The sequence below is a fragment of the Solea solea genome, chromosome 1, assembly GCF_958295425.1.
Source record: "Solea solea chromosome 1, fSolSol10.1, whole genome shotgun sequence".
Taxonomy (NCBI): domain Eukaryota; kingdom Metazoa; phylum Chordata; class Actinopteri; order Pleuronectiformes; family Soleidae; genus Solea; species Solea solea.
In genome coordinates, this window is record NC_081134.1 from 18,028,287 (window position 1) to 18,049,210 (window position 20,924).

Sequence of the window (20,924 nt, forward strand, 5' to 3'; positions counted from 1 at the left end):
TCATGCTCTCTACATCATTATTAATAGACTATAACATCATTGTATTTACACTCGGACTAATTGAATTTGTAAAAACTAAAGAGAGACAAATTAACAAGTAATATTCGTATAATTTCCTATACATCTATGTAGATATAGATATATAAATTGATTACTATATATATAGAGATATATCTCTCTCCATATAGATATCGATATATGTATGTATATATATATATATATATATATATATATATATATATATGTATATATACATACATATCTGTACATATATACTACACGTGTATAAGCTACATGTGTAGTATTGTTACATGGTTTAGGAAATGATTGTGTTAATTACGTCAGACATTTAAAGCTTTACATAATTTACACCATTTAAAACTAGTCTTGTCAATTGTGCTGCATGTACAGTACGATTACTAACAAGGTATACATGTGTATAAATATGAAGAGGACAAAAGATACAGAAAATCTGAACTACAAAATGTCACAATTTCATACACTATTTGGCTGTTATTCCTCATGTGTATTCTGGACAGGATATTTAACGTTATATTTCGTTTTATCAAGTTTTATGTGCTGTATTTCAATTATTAATGACCATACTCTTTATAACGTTTAATATCTTCATATTTTTAGCTGATTGACAAAGTGTTAATGTTTTGCATTATTCCATAAGAACCCACACCAATGTCTCTTTTTTTAATAGCACCCTCCTGAACATGTCTTGTCACACCCTTGTCACGATGTGTTCTTATGGGTTTAATTTCATCATGAAAATTGTGATCATTTCATATAATAGGAGGTGATACTTTGGTAATAGCAGCTCATTTCTAATGTAATGACATCGTAAGTACAGGAGTTATAATACACTCATGTTATTTTCATAATAAGAATTTAATGTGTTGCAGGTTGATGAGTAATCACCTTTTGAACAGCCACAGCAAACATTTCATGTTAAATCCATTTTATATGACTTTTATAGTCATGTCTTTTCAGTCACACCATTGAACAAACAGTAATCAATAGGGATTCATTTGCTACTCATCTCAATAAGAGCAGTGTTTGCTGAGCAAAACTTAGCAAATGTCGTATCAGCCAGAGAAGAGCAGCCAGAAAGCAACAAACAGCCCTTCACTCCTTGAGGGAAGTAGCTACTAGTCTGTTAGCAAACAGCTAGTGCTATTGGAGATGGTTGATTGAGGATCTTTGAAGAAGAAAGTTTGTGGAACTGGTCTAGCGCTGGCTAAAAAAATACAGCCTCTCCCCCACTGAAAAAAACGAAACAACAAGTATGTGCCAATGTAGGGAAGCAACTTTAACCATGAATCATCCACTAGTTTGATTTTTCATCATCATTTCTCACTATAGTAAACAGTCCTCAGCCACATAATAGAGTTTCATCTTTTGCACAGTTTGTTCTGACAGGGGTGCTGACAGAGGGCGATAGGCGGGGTCACACCCTGGACACACATATAGACAAAACCCCTTCGAGCTGGGGTTCGAGCTGCAAAGGCAAGAGTGCTAACCACTACACCAACCATGTGTCCCATCCTCCTGTGTTTGGAAATTGTTTGTTTTATTCACTTTATGGAAACTTCTATTTTCTTTCCTTGGTCCATTCTGTCTCCGTTTCAGTGATTGAATACATTGTTACATATACTTGTTTATTTTTTTTTTAAAGTTAGCAAAAAGTGCACATCCTTTATTGCAATGCTGAACATCTCTGTTTATGCTGTAGGAGCATCACAGCACCACATACAGGTCTAGCATGTACTGCATACTCAATGTTCACAGTCATTTCAGTGTACAAATCAAATATGTGCAGCATCTGCATTTGCCAACCCTGGAGAGGGAGAAGCCAACAAGGAAATAAAGAAATAAGGATTGAAGCTGCACATCATGTGAAACTGTGCTCACCATCAGGTGCTTTTTCTTAACTTTAAACCTTACTTTGACATGTTTATTTGAAGTTCTTTAAGCTTTTTTTTTCAATTTATTTTGAATTTATTTTTTCAGCTCTGATTTTTCACTATCCTGTCAGACATAATTGATTACTCATGTCTGGATAGTTTAATGATGCTCAGTCATCAACATAATGGTTGGATAAATAAAACAATAAATATAAGGATATGAGTGATTCTGAAAAAAATAATTAATGTCATTTAACTACGAATCATTTTCGAAGCATAGTTACTTATTTTTTAAATGAACTTGCAGAATGTTTTTAAACCACAATTTGCCTTATTATTTAACACATGTATTTGTTATCATATTCATATTTTTTTTCATTTATTTTATTTAGTTTGTGGTCTTTCTCTGTTATCTGACGCGCATGTTTTTTGTGTTTCTTTTTATATAAACCCTGACTTTTTAATGTTTTATTTTGGGAGACTTCTGTCACTGACTCTCTTCTCCTGTTGGGGGCGCTGCTGTACCATAAACTCCTTTATCCACCATGAAAACCCACAGAGGAAGAATATGAAGCCTCTGTCTTCAACTCGGTCCTCAAACAGACTTTGTAAAGCCGTGAATCTCAGTCTATTCATCACATCTTTGAGTGAATTCTGTCTCTAGATAAGCAAAAATGAGTGGACGTGGCAAAGGAGGAAAGGGTCTCGGTAAAGGAGGCGCTAAGCGTCACCGCAAAGTTCTCCGTGATAACATCCAGGGAATCACCAAGCCCGCCATCCGCCGTCTGGCTCGCCGTGGCGGAGTGAAGCGTATCTCTGGTCTGATCTACGAGGAGACTCGCGGTGTGTTGAAGGTTTTCCTGGAGAACGTGATCCGTGATGCTGTCACCTACACCGAGCACGCAAAGAGGAAGACTGTGACCGCCATGGACGTGGTTTATGCTCTGAAGAGACAGGGAAGAACTCTGTACGGCTTCGGCGGTTAAACTCACTTCACTTTGACATCAAACAAAACAACGGCTCTTTTAAGAGCCAACCACTTTGTCTCTGAGAGCTCAATCATCTGACTGTCATATTATAATAATAATTTTCTATGCGCTTAATCCATTACGTGGGACAACCAATTTAAACTAAACATTAATAGTTTCAGAATATTATGGTGAACGTCTCTCCCACTATCTTGCTGTATTTCATCCAAGTTTTACAAGTGTCCTCTGGCTGGTCTTTAACAGGAATTATCTTTGTACTGTATATATCTGGTGTAGAGCTGAGGAATTTGACTGTGTAGAAAATAACCTTCGAGTGAGATAGAGGACCATCATGAGAGCACATTATCTAACTGGGAATAGCATCCGCTTCAAGACTCTAGTGCTTGCGTTCCATGCTACAAACGGCATCGGCAAACCGGCTTGCTGCCCCCTCACTGAGAGGATCGCAGAGGCATTCGCAGAACTCAAGACTGTTCACTGTCCTCGCTCCCAAATGGTGGAACGAGATCCCCATCGACATCCGGACAGCGGAAAGCTTCCACATCTTCCGCCGCCGACTAAAAACACATTTCTACCGACTCTACCTTGACTAAGACGACGACAAAAAAAAACTTATATATCGCACTTACGACTAGCACTTTATAGTTTCGGCAACTTGAAGCTCTTACTTCTAGATCTTATTTGTACCCAAATGTTTAAATGCACTTATTGTAAGTCGCTTTGGATAAAAGCGTCTGCTAAATGACATGTAATGTAATGGAATAAATCTGCCATCTCCGAAAAGTCTGTAGCTGCCACAGTATTTTAACGTTAGTGATAATGGTGTTACTGAGAGAACTCAATATTTTCTCAGGTGGTAAATGTGTGAGAACCACTGCTCTATAGTTTGTTTCATTACTTTAAATTCAATTTGAGGCCTAGCTTTGTCCTGTAGCTTTTATTCAAAGTTCTCTTAAGTAATTATTTAATTAAATATCATTTATGTGTTTGAAGACTGAAATTTAAATAAATATATATATATATATATATGTATTTATTGTGGTTTATACATCATTCTGTATCAAGACACGCAATCATATGTGAAATAGTGTCACAAATGTTGTTATTGCTTTATCACAACAGAATATTGTGTAATTTTAAGCTCATATCATCCACCACAACTGAACAGGATTTTTTTCCCCACAGACAGTTGCATGTTTTTCAGATGACTGGTTGTCTTTGCATTTATTTTTAATAGTAATAAAAAGTGAGTGTGTTCAACAGCAAAAAGTATTTTGATCTGTTGTGTGTCCTCAACCTTTTCTTCTTTTTCTACCTAATTAATATGTTATATATAAATGGATATAGGTAGATTATTTTGTAGTAATAATAACTCTTAAAAGTTAAGACATTTGTCTGATTCTTGTATTTATCTCATTAATATAAGTCTAACAATAACAACACTGTAATACATTGACATGAAGGCATCACATTCACATTGAACTGAAAGGATAAAAAGATTATAAATAATTTCTTCTTCTTTTTACCAGAGGTTTGATCATCATGATTCACTGAGTTTCTGTTTCTCAAATGTTTTTCGTCCTTTGATAAAGATAATTAATAATCATGAAGATACTGAAGCAGAAACATGTCTGAAGGAAGAACTGAAGGACAGTTACGATTTGTTTCTTGAATAAAATGTATCATGTATTTGTTTCTAAAATGTCTCCAGTGTGTTTCAAACAAAGACAACACTATCTCCCCCTCATCCAACCACAGTGAGAGATTGAACCAATCACAGGAGGGGGAGCACACAGTGGTGTTTGCATGGAGCCTTTATAAGTAGAGTCTCCTCCGCCTTCTACGACTCATTCATCTGTCTGAACTGTCAGGATGCCTGAAGCCGCCAAGTCAGCGCCCAAGAAGGGCTCCAAGAAAGCCGTGACTAAGACCGCCGGCAAAGGAGGCAAGAAGAGGAGAAAGAGCAGGAAGGAGAGCTACGCCATCTACGTGTACAAGGTGCTCAAGCAGGTCCACCCCGACACTGGCATCTCGTCCAAGGCCATGGGCATCATGAACTCGTTCGTCAACGACATCTTCGAGCGCATCGCCGGTGAGGCGTCTCGCCTGGCTCACTACAACAAGCGCTCCACCATCACCTCCAGGGAGATTCAGACCGCCGTGCGTCTCCTGCTGCCCGGTGAACTGGCCAAGCACGCCGTGTCCGAGGGAACCAAGGCCGTCACCAAGTACACCAGCTCCAAGTAAACACACTGCTCGGACTGCAACAACCTCATCAACCCAACGGCTCTTTTAAGAGCCAAACACTTTATCTAAGAGAGTTACTATGATCTTTATACTGTGTGTCACCTTATCCCAAATAATGTATTTTAATGTTAACTAGTGAGTTAGCATGACATTAAGTTCACCTAAGTCAACACATCATGCAATGTGTGTCTTTCTTATCACACATTGTGATGTTTGGAAGGATTTGAATATTGGAAATGGGTCTTAGTAACTAAATTACTGTATCTGTTTGCCTGCATGTGTTATCACTGCACAGACTTAACTGTGTCACTGATCTGCCTCCAGTTTGTGAAAGAAACAAAGACTTGTTCAGAGAGACGAGAATTGTGCGTTAGGAAACAGGTGATGTTCTCTGTACATAAAGTTGTTATAAATAATGAATGAATGGTCAAATGTTCACTACCACTAATGACACAAATCATTCTTCATTTTGCAAAATGAAAAGTAAAATAAAAGTTTATATTTATAATGAAACAATAATCCGATTATATAGTTCTCCTCATAATGAGTCTGATTTTTTTGCTGATTATGATGTAAATGCAACACCGAAGCTAAACTAGATTAAAGTCAGACACAATTAAGTCTTTTAATCAGTCCACAGCTCTGAAGAAGACCCTATAAAGAAAGTAGCACAGGATTTATTTTTTAATGTTTTATTTTCAAAAGCAGAGACTCATATTTAACACCATAGACTGATATGACATCATCGATCACTTTGAGTAAACTGTCATCACTGAAGGCATCACTACATTGCACATGAGAGGAGCATTATTAGACATTGAAAATCTATTTGCCTGGTTAAATCATCCCCTTGACATTATGTATCCTATTTGAATTTTGTATACGATCACTTGATAATTAATCACTAATCTCATGAAGACACTGTGTCCTGTCAGAAGAATCAGTTTTGTCATGTAAAACTTCATTGTGACACAAACACAGATGAATGAATGAGTATTTTATATAATTGCTCTCGTCACTGACTTGAATGAAACCACTTTTACAACCTCAGCTGTTTCTAATCATCTCAACATCTGCACAAATAATCACGATAAAAATGTTTTCATCAAATACGAACATCAGTCATCATGCAATCATTCAAGACTAATAAGAATTAAAAGGACATGGAACCACATGTCATCACTGTAATATTTTAATGCAGGGTAATAAAACTCCAGAGAGATCATGAATAACGTGTGAAACACATTTATTTATGATCAGATTAACAGCTAATTGGCCGGATTGAGTAGCAGGATTAACATATCCTGTTGTTTAGCCTGGACCAGGCTAAAGAATAAATCACCATGGTAACGTATGCACCATTGCGTTCCTGCAACCGACTTGAGGCTAAGTTCAGCAATGATAAGCAACATAGCTTAATCCTTTATCCTAGTTTCATGCAACAGACCCCGACTAAAATCACTAGTATGATTTTTAGTTTGATGATAATATCTTAATATAGTAAACCAGTCCTCTTTGAACAGCCTCATAGTTAGAGTGGAGTTTCATCAGTGTTACAGCTTCAGTGCTTGTTTGGTGCATCTGTGTGGGTGTGTCTTTTTTTGTCTCTAGATTGACTCTCCACCCCCTGCAAACAGGAGTCTTGGGTGAGAGATCAGTGGAGGTAAATCAAAGGAGGGTGAAAAGCCTCACCTGACCCTCTGTCTTGGTGAGCTGAGTGAAGCTGCTGCAGTTTGGTGAGACCAAGTATGATTGGCGCCAAGTGCTTAAGCCTCATCATAGGTACACTTCAACTGTGAGTTAAAGAATGTGGAAAAAAAATCCAGGAAATCACATTGGATGATGTTTAAACAATTTATTTGTATATTATTGCGAAAAATAAATATTTGGACACCTACAAACAAGTAGGAATTCTGGCTCTGCCACACTTGTAAGTTCTTCTTTAAGAAGCTCTTCTATCCTCCACTCGTTGCCTGTATTAGTGGCACCTGTTTGAACTGGTTATAAAAGACACCTGTCCACACCTTGAAACAGTCAGACTCCAATCTCCACGATGGCCAAGACTAGAGAGCACGCTAAAGACACCAGAGACAAAATTGTAGACCTGCACAAGGCTGGGATGAGCTATAGAACAATAAGCAAGCAGCTTGGTGAGAAAAAATCTATTGTTTTCACAATTCATCAATTCATTTTTTTACAAGTCATCTTTAGAAAAATAGTCATTTATGCCACAATAACATTGTTTATGTAATTTACTGCAAGCTTATACCAGATTTCACTAAAATTATTGCTTAACAACACTCCTTTTCTAAAAAGGGATATACAATGTAAATGAAACAGTGAACATAACTACATCCACTTTAGATAAATAGGCATGTATGCCTGCATTTTTTTTCAAATGAAAATAACGCTACTGTAAGCTTGTCACAGTACACTTAATGAACATCAGCAATTCTTATGTAATCTAATCATCTCATCATCTAAAATTCATTAAACCGGGAAACATTTACATGCAGCTTGGCTTTATTAATAAAAACTGTGTATGCTGCTTGCAGTTGCAAGGCGACAGTGTGGTAATGCAGGATATTTATTATAAACGTTAGTAAAGTTACATTACCATCGTCAACGCTTTGACCAGAAACGTTAGCACTCGTACGCAGGCGGTCAAACACATGACATTCTTGGTACTTAATGCCATGCTGGGTTGACACGTTTCAACATGTTGTGAGTATTTGCACCCTTACACGATTGTATGACAGACTATAAGGATCTTAGGTGGCAGCAATCACTTCAGGTCGTCCGGTCAGGACACTGTTGTACTGTTCTCATGTGTGCATTAATAAGAGGCAGAGTCCTTTAATACAGTTCAAGCTGTTTATCCAAGTTTGTGTGAGGGTGTGTGGTTGCTGCAATACAAGCACAACACAATACTGACTGATTAGAACATAAAGCACAACTTAGACATAGAAATACAACAGGGATTAGCAATGCAGATTAGCAATACAGCAACATAAACGTCTCTGATTATTGCTCGTTAGCAGCTAGCTCCACGTCATTCATTAGTGAATAATTACTCATCACACCACATTACTGGTGGAAAAAAACAACTGCCAGGTCATCAAACAGATGATTTTCTGTTTGATGACCTTTTCCTATCAAGTATACAAATAAATTGTTTAAAAATCATGCAATGTGATTTCCTGAATTTTTTTCCACATTCTGTCTCTCACAGTTGAAGTGTACCTATGATAAAAATTACAGACCTCTTTCATCTTTCTGAGTGGGACTACTTGCACAATCGGTGGGTGTCTCAATATATTTTTGCCCCACTGTATATACACTCCTGATCAAAATGTTTAGGCCAGTTGAAAAATTGCAAGAATTTACATTTTGCACTGTTGGATCTTAAGAAGGTTCTAAGTAGTGCTTCAAAATGCAAAAAGAAGAAATGGGAGTGAGACAACACAACATTGAGTAAGCAATGTACTGCAAACAACCATTAAACTGAAATAGGCTGTTCATCAGCTGATCAAACGTTTAAGACCAGCCTTTAAAAGCCTAAATCTTCGCAAAAATGTGAATTCAGTGCCATTTTCTGTCAGGTATCCACACTGTCATGACCACCTGATGGAAAAGGCAAAAAAGCTTTCTCTCTTTGAACGCGGTCGGGTTGTTGAGCTGCATCAGCAAGGCCTCTCGCAGTATGCCATTGCTTGTGAGTTTGGATGCAGTAAGACAGTAATTTTAAACTTTTTAAAAGATCCAGAGGGTTATGGAAGAAAAAAGTCAAGTGGTAGACGTAAAAAAATTTCACCGGCCCTGACCCGGAGGATCCAAATGGCTGTCCGTCAAGACACGGGACGATCCTCGGCCCAAATTAAGCTTGTCACTGGTGCCAACTGCAGTCCCATAACCATTAGACGGCATCTGAGAGAGAAGGGTTTTATGAACAAAAAAAACGTCTTCAAAGGCCTCGTCTCCTTCAACGGCACAAAATTGCCCGTTGTTTTTGGAGGATGGTGTTTTTGCAGGGTATTTACTTTGCTGTAGTATGTTCTAGCTTGTATGTTTGCTCCTTGTAGTTGTCGTTTGTAGTACCCTGGTTCTTTTGTTCCTTTTCTTTTGGAGAACAGCGCTTTAAGTTCATTTAATGTCAACATTAACAGCATTTACTTTAAATAAAGTAACACCTTTTCTTTTGGATTCTTAACGGCTGTTGCCCTCTTTTTCCCTCCTGGGTCATTATTTTTATGTGTTTGTCCTTTCTCCCCTGACCCAAAGCCAGTGACGTTACATATTGGGGGCTTCCGGGATCCTTAATATCTGGGAAATATATCAAGTTTCTCAAATGAGTAGGTGGTTAGGTTTTCCTGTATCTGTTTCCGGTTGTCATTTCAACTTTGGCCTTCCTCAGTTAAGAGAGAGTCCAGCTAGGTTGGTTTCAGCCTCTCCGTCAGGCACACATTTATTATTTTGCTTTTTTTTATTCTTGGGGTAATCCTGGGTGGAGACCTGTACTCTGTCGGGGGTAGGCATATCAGCGCTCACTTCAGCCGCTGATGTTAAGCGTTTAAAGTAGAGTTTCCAATATCGGAAAAGCCTCCGATGCTAGTATCGGAAAAGCCTCCAATACTGCCGAAAATGCTGGTATCGGCGATTACTGGAGTCCAGGCACTGATCCGATACCATGTAATTTACTGGTTAGCTCCGTTAGCTCTGACACAGTTCTTTTTCGCTGCTCTTAAAACAGTTGCGCTGTGCTGCCATTGGCAGCTGCTGTTTTAGGGGGTGAAGAAGAATTGATCAACTGACACCTGACACCTGTTAAATAAGAAAAAGGAGCTAAGTTGGCGCATCATGTCGGCGGTTTGGCAATATTTTACAGTTGAGGCTCCCACAAGTAAGACGGCGACATGTAACATCTGTAAAGACACAATTTCGAGGGGTGGCACGATTGTTGCAAGTTTTAACACCAGCAACTTGATTAAACTTTTTAAGACGCGTCACGCTAAAGAGCACGAAGAGTTTAACGTTTCTAAAGCTAAGGGGGAAAAGAGGGACAAACTGCAGCAGCAAACTCTGGAAGGTGACTTCAAGCGTTTTGATAAATTCCCCAAAGACAGCCAAAAAGCGACGAAGATAACAGACAAAATTTTGGAATTTATTGTCCTGGATGACCAACCCCTGTCTGTCGTCGAAAATGTGGGATTTAAATGCTTAATGGAGCATTTGGAGCCAAGGTTCTGTTTGCCAGGTCGTAAACATATCTCCGAAACTGTGCTAGCCAAATTATATGAGACAGTTAGGGAACACATTTCGTGTATGCTGAAAGACGTGGATGCAATCAGCTTTACCACTGACATTTGGACCTCCGACGTGTGCCCCATGTCTTTACTAAGTTAACGTCACACTGGGTGGACAGAGAGACAGCATTTACACCTCAAAGTGCAGTGCTGCACACCAACGAGTTCCGAGGATCACATACTGGCACATTAATTGCCGATGCAATTAGGGGATGCTAGTAAAGTGGAAAATCCCCAAGTCCAACGTCCATGTTGTTTTGCGCGACAACGCTAGCAACGTGAAGAAAGCCATGGACGAGATGGATGTACCAATTTTGGGATGCTTCCCCCACACTCTCCAGCTTGTGGTGCATGAAGGGCTACTGTCATAGAGAAGTGTGAGTGGCGCACTGGCGAATGGTAGGAAGATAGTCGCACATTTTAAACACTCGCCACTGGCTACTACACGCCTGGAGGATATTCAAAAAGATCTCCAAATGCCCACCAAACGTCTGCACCAAGACGTAGCAACGTGGTGGAACAGTACCTTCTATGTGGTCGAGAGTTTACTGGAGCAGAAGCGGTCAATTGCAGCATATGGAGCTGATCACGACCTGCCAGTGACCCTTATGGCTAACCAGTAGGCTTTACTGAAGAAAAAAAAATCACTGTTCTTGCACCATTTGAAGAACTGACCAGACAGATTAGCTCCTCCAACTCTGATTACTACTGCATTACCACTAAAAGCAACTATGGAGGAGGTGGTTTATTTATTGTACACATTTAGACATTTATTTATTATTTTTCAATGTTGTTTCAGATACTTCACAGGTGAACTCTTCAAACCTTTACCAGAGTCTTGTATTTAACGTCTCAGACTGATGAATGACATCAGCAATCACTTTGAGTAAACTTTCATAACTGAAGGAATATAAGCTGCAGCTACGGTAGTTATAAACCATTTAATACCTGAGTAATTTAATGTTTTCTACATCATGATTAATAAACATCAACAAAGTCATACATGCAGATCAACAGTGAAAATGCACTTAGAGTTAGTTTTGCTGCTATTTAAGATACAAGCAACACATATACTAATCATTTATTATGAGGTATAGAAAGTTATTGTGTTCACTACACAAACACAAATAAATTGTGTTTGTTATAAATTTAAAGCAAAACTACATAGTATTTGTATGTAAGTATTGATATGTAACCAGGTCAATATTTTCACAGTAGAGACCTGCAGAGAGAATCATAACAATGTTCCAAGAACATGATCCAGACAAATCACAGCTGGAACAAACTGTAGAAGATGAGGCGTTGTGATATTATTTTGTGAAATAATAATAAATATGTAGTAAAAAGACTGAAGATGCAGATTATTTGCATCAAACTATAAACGTATTGAGAGAGAGTCATCACTGCCTGAGGTTTGTTGTCATTTCAGTTCACAGCTGTGACAGAAGTTTGTGTGTGAACTTCAGCATGAGCCTCGGCCATCAGCAGTGTGTTTGCTGCTGCACAATAAGTGCACTTTATTACACAGTGATCATCAGCAGCTGCTTGTTTTGACTCGGACTCTGTGAACAAACGTGTGCAGCAGCCGAGAAACAGGTTTTGGTGAAACTCTGGTGTTTTCACCTGCTTTTAGGAGAGAAACGAGTGTGAAAAGCCGCCGAGCAGCGCTGCTCACCGCGGTGAACAGCGGAGGTTCGTTTGCTCCACAAAGAAAACACAGAGAACATCAGAGCTCTTCATGACTTCAATATGAAGAGAGACCAGTCCGCTATGGACTCCGTTCACTGTGAGCCTCCAGCTCCTCTCACACACTCATTGAAACTCTTTTGTGAGTGAAGAGAAAACACAAGTGTCCCGGTGTTCACGCTGCACATAGGAGCCGCGGCTGAGTTGAGTCTTCACGGTTCTCATGTCGCGTTCAACTACCGCCTCCTCTCTGTGTGCTCTCCAAGAATCCGCTCTCTTTCACTGCGATCATTGTCAGTCTGAGCTCAACTTAGAAACCACGAATCATGGCAGAAGTAGCTCCAGCTCCCGCCGCCGCCGCCCCGGCGAAAGCAGCCAAGAAGAAGGCGGCTCCCAAGCCGAAGAAGGTCGGCCCCAGCGTCAGGGAACTCATCGTTCAAGCCGTGGCCGCGTCCAAGGAGAGGAGCGGCGTGTCAGCGGCCGCTGTCAAGAAGGCTCTGGCTGCCGGAGGCTACGATGTGGACAAGAACAAGGCCCGCGTCAAGACCGCCATCAAGACTCTGGTGACCAACGGAACTCTGGTCCAGACCAAGGGAACCGGGGCCTCCGGTTCTTTCAAGATCAACAAGAAGGTGGAAGCCAAGAAGCCAGCACAGAAGGCCGCTCCTAAAGCCAAGAAGCCCGCCGCCAAGAAACCTGTAGTGGCCAAAAAGCCCAAGGCAGCGGCGGCTAAGAAGCCAGCAGCTGCTAAAAAGTCTCCTAAGAAGGTGAAGAAACCTGCAGCGGCCAAGAAAGTAGCCAAGAGCCCCAAGAAAGTGGCGACCAAGAGCCCCAAGAAGGTGGCGGCCAAGAGCCCCAAGAAGGTGGCAGCGAAGAAGGTGGTGAAGAAGGCTCCAGCAGCTAAGAAATCTCCCGCCAAGAAGGTCGCCAAACCCAAAGTGAAGAAGACCGCAGCCAAGAAGAAGTGAGCTGTCCTCACTGAGACATGTCCATCCTGTTCAAAGGCTCTTTTAAGAGCCACACACTTTTGTACTGAAAGAGCTCAGCCATATTCTCTATCATTATGATTATTATTATTATTAATAATAATAATAATAATAATAATAATAATAATAACAATAATAATAATTATTATTATTATTAATAATCATAATAATAATCATAATAATTACGATGATAATTATAATATAGTATTTTGTGTAAATATATAAGCTGATGTCTATATTCATTGAATATACAGTACAAAATATCTTAAAATTAATTACATGTTTTTAGGAGTACAAAGTAGTAATTGCTTTATTCACTTCCGTCTTCATTGTATCAGTCTCATCCTAATGATTTAATCAAGTGTTAATGTGTTTACTTACCCACTTACCCACTGTGTTACTGTAGTTTAGTGTATTTGATGTACATATAAAATGATGCATGACATCATCAATCACATATTGTAAATGGAATATGTTGTTTGATGTTTATTATATATCATTATTAATAAACATCAACATAATTATACCTGCAAATGAACAGTGAAAATACATTTACAAAATAAAGTATGCTGGTTTATTTTTTATCACATTAGGTTCATATTTCACTGAGAACGTTCATAAAACGAGTTTGTAATATGTAAAGAGAAGTTACAAGCTACACGTGTAGTATTGTTACAAGGTTTAGGAAATGATTGTGTTGATTACGTCAGATATTTAAAGCTTTACATAATTTACACCATTTAAAACTAGTCTTTCTTGTCATTTGTAATGCATGTACAGTAAGATTACTAACAACGTATACATGTGTATAAATATGAAGATACAGAAAATCTGAACTACAAAATGTCCCAATTACATACATTGCTTGGCTGTTATTCCTCATGTGTATTCTGGACAAGTAATAAGAAGAATTAACTATCTACAATGTTAAGTACAAATTCAAAATATAAGTTTTGCGTTTCCCTATAAATGACCATGCTGTTCAGAACGTTTAATATCTTCACATTTTTAGAGACACTGACAGTTTTGCTGTATTTTAAAGAGGAGGATGAGCAGTTTCTCAGAGTGAGTGTGTGGCTCTTAAAAGAGCCTTTTGCTCAAACACATGCAATTTTCTTTAATTACAAGAGTTATTGTGTTCACTAAAGCCACACAGTTATCAAAATGAAATGAAATGTAATGTATCTTTAATAGACATGTTAACTCTTGTTACATATTATAACACATATTTACAGTCTGTCTACTAAGTATTTCAACCAAATTGACTACATGTCAATAATAATACAAAAGTAGTTCCTAGAAGTATCACAAAACACGGGACCTGAAGTTATTTATTGTTAATATTTGTTAATGTAGTGATGCTACTTAATTATTATTAACAATAACAATAACGTTCATTACTGCATCACTGTTCTTTACTCAGAACTTTCATGAATCAAGTTAGGAAGTTACTGAAGTTACCTCACATATTTGAAAGCATCACAATAGTCATTTGTACATGAACATAAATACAGAGTAGTGAGAGGCTTCAGCAATGATCAGTCTTGTTGACCGATGAATAGATGATGTGGATCCTAATCATTCATTATTGTCATTAATAACTTGATTTCAAAAGGGTGAGACACGCATTATATATGACTATATGTTTTTATATGAATTGTTAATATAATACATGTTCTTATTAAGCAAGTTGATGAGGAGCAGCTCTTTATCAGTTGAGTGAGTGTGTGGCTTTTAAAAGAGCCTTTGTGATGATGTACGATGTTGTTTACCTACAAATGAACAGTGAAATTGCATAATACATGATGCTGCTTTTTTTAAATTTGATCATATACAATGAGACAAAGTTACAAGCAACAGGTATTGCTACACACTTTAGGAGGTTTTGTTTATTACTTCAGACATTTGAAGCAAGTCTTTATTGTCAATTCTATCGTCTACATTATCTGACTGTTATTCCTTGTGTACATTCGGTTTTAATATCTTGACAGGATATTTAACGTTATATTTCGTTCAAATTACAATATTAGACGAGACTAATTAAATTGAAAATGCAAGTTTTATGTACTAAAGTTTATGATGATAAATATCTTCATATTTTCAGAGACATTGACAGTTTTGCTGTATTTTAAACGAGGATGAGCAGTTTCTCAGAGTGAGTGTGTGGCTCTTAAAAGAGCCTTTTGTTTGTGAAGTTGTTGTGGTTTACTTGGACTTGGCGGGCTTCTCGGTCTTCTTGGGCAGAAGAACAGCCTGGATGTTGGGCAGCACGCCGCCCTGAGCGATGGTCACTCCGCCCAGGAGTTTGTTGAGCTCCTCGTCGTTGCGGACGGCCAGCTGCAGGTGGCGGGGGATGATACGGCTCTTCTTGTTGTCGCGGGCGGCGTTTCCAGCCAGCTCCAGGATCTCAGCGGTCAGGTACTCGAGCACAGCGGCCAGGTAGACGGGGGCGCCGGCACCCACACGGTGAGCGTAGTTGCCTTTGCGCAGCAGTCTGTGAACACGACCGACGGGGAACTGGAGTCCAGCACGAGAGGAGCGAGTCTTTGCCTTAGCGCGGGCTTTTCCGCCGGTTTTGCCTCTTCCTGACATGGTTAATTTTTACTAGATTTTTCTGACAAACTCAGAGAAAGTGTGACTCAAACAGCGCAAACCCTCCTTTATATGGCCACGAAAGCGCGGAGACTCCTGCCAGACCAACCAGAGCAGAGCAGCAGAGGGGGGGATCACCCTCTGCGCTTTCAAGCCACTTTTGTCCAATAAGCAGCGGGGTCTCGGGCTCCTCTGGGCGGCGCTGCGCTCCTGGAAGAGCCGCTCACCACCAATCAGGAGCCAGAGGACTGAAGCAGCGTCACCGTGTCACAGCTGCTCCCACAGTTTAAGAGCAGAGAGTCGCTCGTGTGTGCTTCACTTTTTCTCCTGTTGAAAGCAACAAGCAGAAACATGGCAAGAACCAAGCAAACCGCCCGTAAATCTACTGGAGGTAAAGCTCCCAGGAAGCAGCTGGCCACCAAGGCTGCGCGTAAGAGCGCGCCTGCCACCGGCGGCGTGAAGAAACCTCACCGTTACAGGCCCGGTACCGTGGCTCTGAGAGAGATCCGTCGCTACCAGAAATCCACGGAGCTGCTGATCCGCAAGCTGCCCTTCCAGCGCCTGGTGAGAGAGATCGCTCAGGACTTCAAGACCGACTTGCGCTTCCAGAGCTCCGCTGTCATGGCTCTGCAGGAGTCCAGCGAGGCTTACCTGGTCGGCCTCTTCGAGGACACCAACCTGTGTGCCATCCACGCCAAGAGAGTCACCATCATGCCCAAGGACATCCAGCTGGCCCGCCGCATCCGTGGAGAGAGAGCTTAAACTCTGTCCCGCTGCTGCTGCTCCACTAACCTTCACCTCAACGGCTCTTTTAAGAGCCACCTCACTCTCAACTCTAGACAACAGTCCTCTGCTGCCTCAACATATTTCATCATTTCTTTTTTATATAAGTTACTGAACAGTTAAAAAATGTCTTCCATTAAGAATAAACAAATATATTATTTGTTATAGTATCACAAATATCAAAGCTGTCATCACTGGTCAACACCAACACAATTACTGTTTAAATTCACAGTTACAGTAGAGTCCTCTTATAGAGATGTGTCCTCACTTCAGTCTTATTGTCACTTCATTTATAAAGTCATGTGATCTTTATTTACTGAATGCCAACTGCTGATTAACAAGTGTTATTTTTGTGTTATAACACTTACTGTGCCGCCCCACTATTTGAGAAGTACTGCCTTATGGGTTAAATTTCATCATGAATATTGTGATCATTTCATATAATAGGAGATGATACTATAGTAATAGCTGCTCATTTCTAATGTAATGACTTGGTAAGTACAATAGTTATAATATGGTCATGTTATTTTCATAATAATTATTATCATGTGTTGTAGGTTGAACAGGAATCAATTATGTGAAACAACTTTAACCATGAATCATCCACTAGTTTGATTTTAGTTTCATCATTTCTCACTATAGTAAACCAGTCCTCAGACACATAATAGAGTGGAGTTTCATCTTTTGCACATTTTGTTCTGTAGTTTTTTGCGGTTTACAAAGAGGAAATTAATTCTTCAAATGGAAAGACACCATTTCGGGAGGACAGCGAGACTTTATTTAGCAACAGATAACAATGATCTCAATGATCTCACGTGGAGCAGGGCTCTCTTTTTTCCCATCTGTCCCTTTACCTGGTCCCCAATGCATTACACTAAGAAAACAAAAGACTAAAAGTGATAATAAAACATTAAAGACTAAATTACATAATTAATAAAATTAACAATACAACTTAAACACAAACAATCACATGTGATATATTAAAAAAAAAATGCTAATGGTGACAACATAAATTCCATACTTAAAATAATAAACACATAATAAACTGCACGGTTACAATTACAAGCCTGTATGTCTACTTGCCTCAAGTCAGCACATATCGCCAAATCCTCCGACCTCCACACACACACATGGATCTAGCTGCAAACAAATCCTAATGTGCTTTGACAGCATTTCAGTGACTGCGTTTATGTTTGCACGTCGGAATATAGTCATGAAATAGTGCTGAGCAAAATGTTTGTAATGTAAAATAGAGTCAAAAACGTTTGAACATGGACACTTAAGTTGGACTTTATAATTATAGGTCCATAAGTAAACTATGTTTCATCAGTTTGATCCATATTCTCATCTTCAGTTTCTGTCTCATGCATTTGTCCCTGTCAGGTTACAGCTGAATAAATATCAATTCAAATGTAACATATGTACTGGACTGCAGCATTTATCATCATTAATGAAGTCTGTTAAATGACGAATGTGTGGATTACACTGTATAAAATGTAATAGTGTTCATTTATTGACTTCTCTCTTCACTCCTGTTGTTGAACATAAATGTCATGGTCATTGGCATGCGTTAATGTTTCTGCTCAATTGGATTAAAATAGAGGCTGTGCTCTTTGTTTACCCGTTGCCATGGTGAATCGTAGTATCAAAGCTCCATTGATGATGGCTTTTTTCATTCCCAACACACATGCTTAACTTGACAGAGTTTGACAGCTCAGAGTTGGTCAACCTAGAGTTAAGGTTTTAACTCAGAGTTTGTTGAACCTGCTTTCTGAAACGGGCCCCAGGTCAGACATTTTCATTTCAGGGGCTGTCCACATGAAAACCAGTCTAGTTTTTTTAATCGTCTCTGCGTTTTTATCCACACTGAAATGCTATGAAATATGTGCTATACTTTTTCTGTGGACAACCAATACACTATTTTGGGAAAATGATGTCAGATCTTCACTCGTCTCATTTGTCACAAAGGCAAGAGTGCTAACCACTACACCAACCGTGTCCCATCCTCCTGTGTTGGGAAATTGTTTGTTTTATTCACTTTATGGAAACTTCTATTTTCTTTCCTTGGTCCATTCTGTCTGTGTTTCAGTGATTGTATACATTGTTACATTTACTTGTTTATTTTTTTAAAGTTTGCAAAAAGTGCACATCCTTTATTGCAATGCTGAACATCTCTGTTTATGCTGTAGGAGCATCACAGCACCACATACAGGTCTAGCATGTACTGCATACTCAATGTTCACAGTCATTTCAGTGTACAAATCAAATATGTGCAGCATCTGCATTTGCTAACCCTGGAGAGGGAGAAGCCAACAAGGAAATAAAGAAAAAAGGATTGAAGCTGCACATCATGTGAAACTGTGCTCACCATCAGGTGCTTTTTCTTAACTTCAAACCTTACTTTGACATGTTTATTTGAAGTTCTTTAAGCTTTTTTTTTTTTTTTTTTTTAAATATTCTATTTCATTTTTAAACACCAGTTTCTCAGCTCTGATTTTTCACTATCCTGTCAGACATAATTGATTACTCATGTCTGGATAGTTTAATGATGCTCAGTCATCAACATAATGGGTGGATAAATACAACAATAAATATAAAAGGAAATAAGTGATTCTGAAAAAAATAATTAATGTCATTTAACTACGAATCATTCTAAGCATAGTTACCTATTTTTAAATGAACTTGCAGAATGTTTTTAAATCACAATTTGCCTTATTATTTAACACATGTATTTGTTATCATATTTATATTTTTTTTCATTTATTTAATTTAGTTTGTGGTCTTTCTTTGTTATCTGACGCACATGTTTTTTGTGTTTTTTTTATATAAACCCTGACTTTTTAATGTTTTATTTTGGGAGACTTCTGTCACTGACTCTCTTCTCCTGTTGGGGGCGCTGCTGTACCATAAACTCCTTTATCCACCATGAAAACCCACAGAGGAAGAATATGAAGCCTCTGTCTTCAACTCGGTCCTCAAACAGACTTTGTAAAGCCGTGAATCTCAGTCTATTCATCACATCTTTGAGTGAATTCTGTCTCTAGATAAGCAAAAATGAGTGGACGTGGCAAAGGAGGAAAGGGTCTCGGTAAAGGAGGCGCTAAGCGTCACCGCAAAGTTCTCCGTGATAACATCCAGGGAATCACCAAGCCCGCCATCCGCCGTCTGGCTCGCCGTGGCGGAGTGAAGCGTATCTCTGGTCTGATCTACGAGGAGACTCGCGGTGTGTTGAAGGTTTTCCTGGAGAACGTGATCCGTGATGCTGTCACCTACACCGAGCACGCAAAGAGGAAGACTGTGACCGCCATGGACGTGGTTTATGCTCTGAAGAGACAGGGAAGAACTCTGTACGGCTTCGGCGGTTAAACTCACTTCACTTTGACATCAAACAATACAACAACGGCTCTTTTAAGAGCCAACCACTTTGTCTCTGAGAGCTCAATCATCTGAATGTCTTAATAATAATAATAATAATAATAATAATTTTCTATGCACTAAATTCATTACGTGGGACAACCAATTTAAAATAAACATTAATAGTTTGAGAATATTATGGTGAACGTCTCTCCCACCATCTTGGTTTATTTCATCCATGTTTCACAAGTCTCCTCTGGCTGGTCTTTAACGGGAATTATCGTTGTACTGTATATATCTGGTGTAGAGCTGAGGAATTTGACTGTAGAAAATACCCTGCATGTGAGATAGAGGACCATCAAGAGAGCACATTATCTTAGTGGGAATAAATCTACCGTCTGCGAAAAGTCTGTAGCTGCCACAGTATGTTAACGTTAGTGATAATGGTGTTACTGAGAGAACGCAATATTTTCTCAGGTGGTAAATGTGTGATAACCACTGCTCTATAGTTTGTTTCATTACTTTAAATTCAATTTGAGGCCTAGCTTTGTCCTGTAGCTTTTATTCAAAGTTCTCATAACTCATAACTCCATGTACGTGTTTGAAGACTGAAATTTAAATGTATGTTTAAAAATATATATATTTTTATTGTGGTTTATACATCATTCTGTATCAAGACACACAATCATATTTTAAATGTATGTGAAATAGTGTCACAAATGTTGTTATTGCTTTATCACAACAGAATATTGTGTAATTGTTAAGCTCATATCATCCACCACAACTCAACAGGTTTTTTTTCCCCACCGACAGTTGGATGTTTTTCAGATGACTGGTTGTCTTTGCATTTATTTTTAATAGTAATAAAAAGTGAGTGTGTTCAACAGCAAAACGTATTTTGATCTGTTCTTCTTTTTCTACCTAATTAATATGTTATATATAATTGGATATAGGTAGATTATTTTGTAGTAATAATAACTCTTAAAAGTTAAGACATTTTGTGGTTCTTGTATTTATCTCATTAATATAAGTCTAACAATAACACACAGTAATACATTGACACATTCACGT

The 20,924-nt window shown here is 38.8% G+C and overlaps 4 protein-coding genes across 4 annotated transcripts in view; 3 read left to right on the forward strand and 1 right to left on the reverse strand.

Annotated features, from left to right (window-relative positions):
• The first annotated feature begins 2,545 nt into the window (after positions 1-2,545).
• On the forward strand, positions 2,546-20,739 carry zgc:163040 (uncharacterized protein LOC100038789 homolog). Its single transcript, XM_058649240.1, has 5 exons — positions 2,546-2,880; positions 10,692-10,703; positions 14,319-14,332; positions 16,054-16,398; positions 19,549-20,739. The coding sequence occupies exons 1-5, from the start codon at positions 2,588-2,590 to the stop codon at positions 19,863-19,865; spliced, it is 981 nt and encodes a 326-aa protein (XP_058505223.1). The 5' UTR covers positions 2,546-2,587; the 3' UTR covers positions 19,866-20,739.
• LOC131472123 (histone H2B-like) lies at positions 4,760-5,605 on the forward strand. The gene has a single exon (XM_058648998.1). The coding sequence runs from the start codon at positions 4,775-4,777 to the stop codon at positions 5,147-5,149; it is 375 nt and encodes a 124-aa protein (XP_058504981.1). The 5' UTR covers positions 4,760-4,774; the 3' UTR covers positions 5,150-5,605.
• Positions 12,419-20,924, forward strand: part of LOC131471881 (histone H1-like) — a 39,784-nt gene continuing 31,278 nt past the window's right edge. The window contains exon 1 of the mRNA XM_058648676.1: positions 12,419-13,001. Coding sequence (XP_058504659.1) covers positions 12,465-13,001 — 537 coding nt within the window. The 5' untranslated portion in view covers positions 12,419-12,464. The remainder of the gene's footprint in view (positions 13,002-20,924) is intronic.
• On the reverse strand, positions 15,191-15,717 carry LOC131472255 (histone H2A-like). The gene has a single exon (XM_058649227.1). It carries the CDS (start codon positions 15,714-15,716, stop codon positions 15,330-15,332), a length of 387 nt encoding a protein of 128 aa, XP_058505210.1. The 5' UTR covers position 15,717; the 3' UTR covers positions 15,191-15,329.

Coding starts and splice junctions, on each gene's coding strand:
- zgc:163040 (XM_058649240.1), top strand. CDS start 2,588: ATGAGTGGACGTGGCAAAGGAGGAAAGGGTCTCGGTAAAGGAGGCGCT. Junction 16,399..19,548: donor CTTCGAGGACACCAACCTGT/GTGCCATCCACG, acceptor TCTCTAGATAAG/CAAAAATGAGTGGACGTGGC.
- LOC131472123 (XM_058648998.1), top strand. CDS start 4,775: ATGCCTGAAGCCGCCAAGTCAGCGCCCAAGAAGGGCTCCAAGAAAGCC.
- LOC131472255 (XM_058649227.1), bottom strand. CDS start 15,716: ATGTCAGGAAGAGGCAAAACCGGCGGAAAAGCCCGCGCTAAGGCAAAG.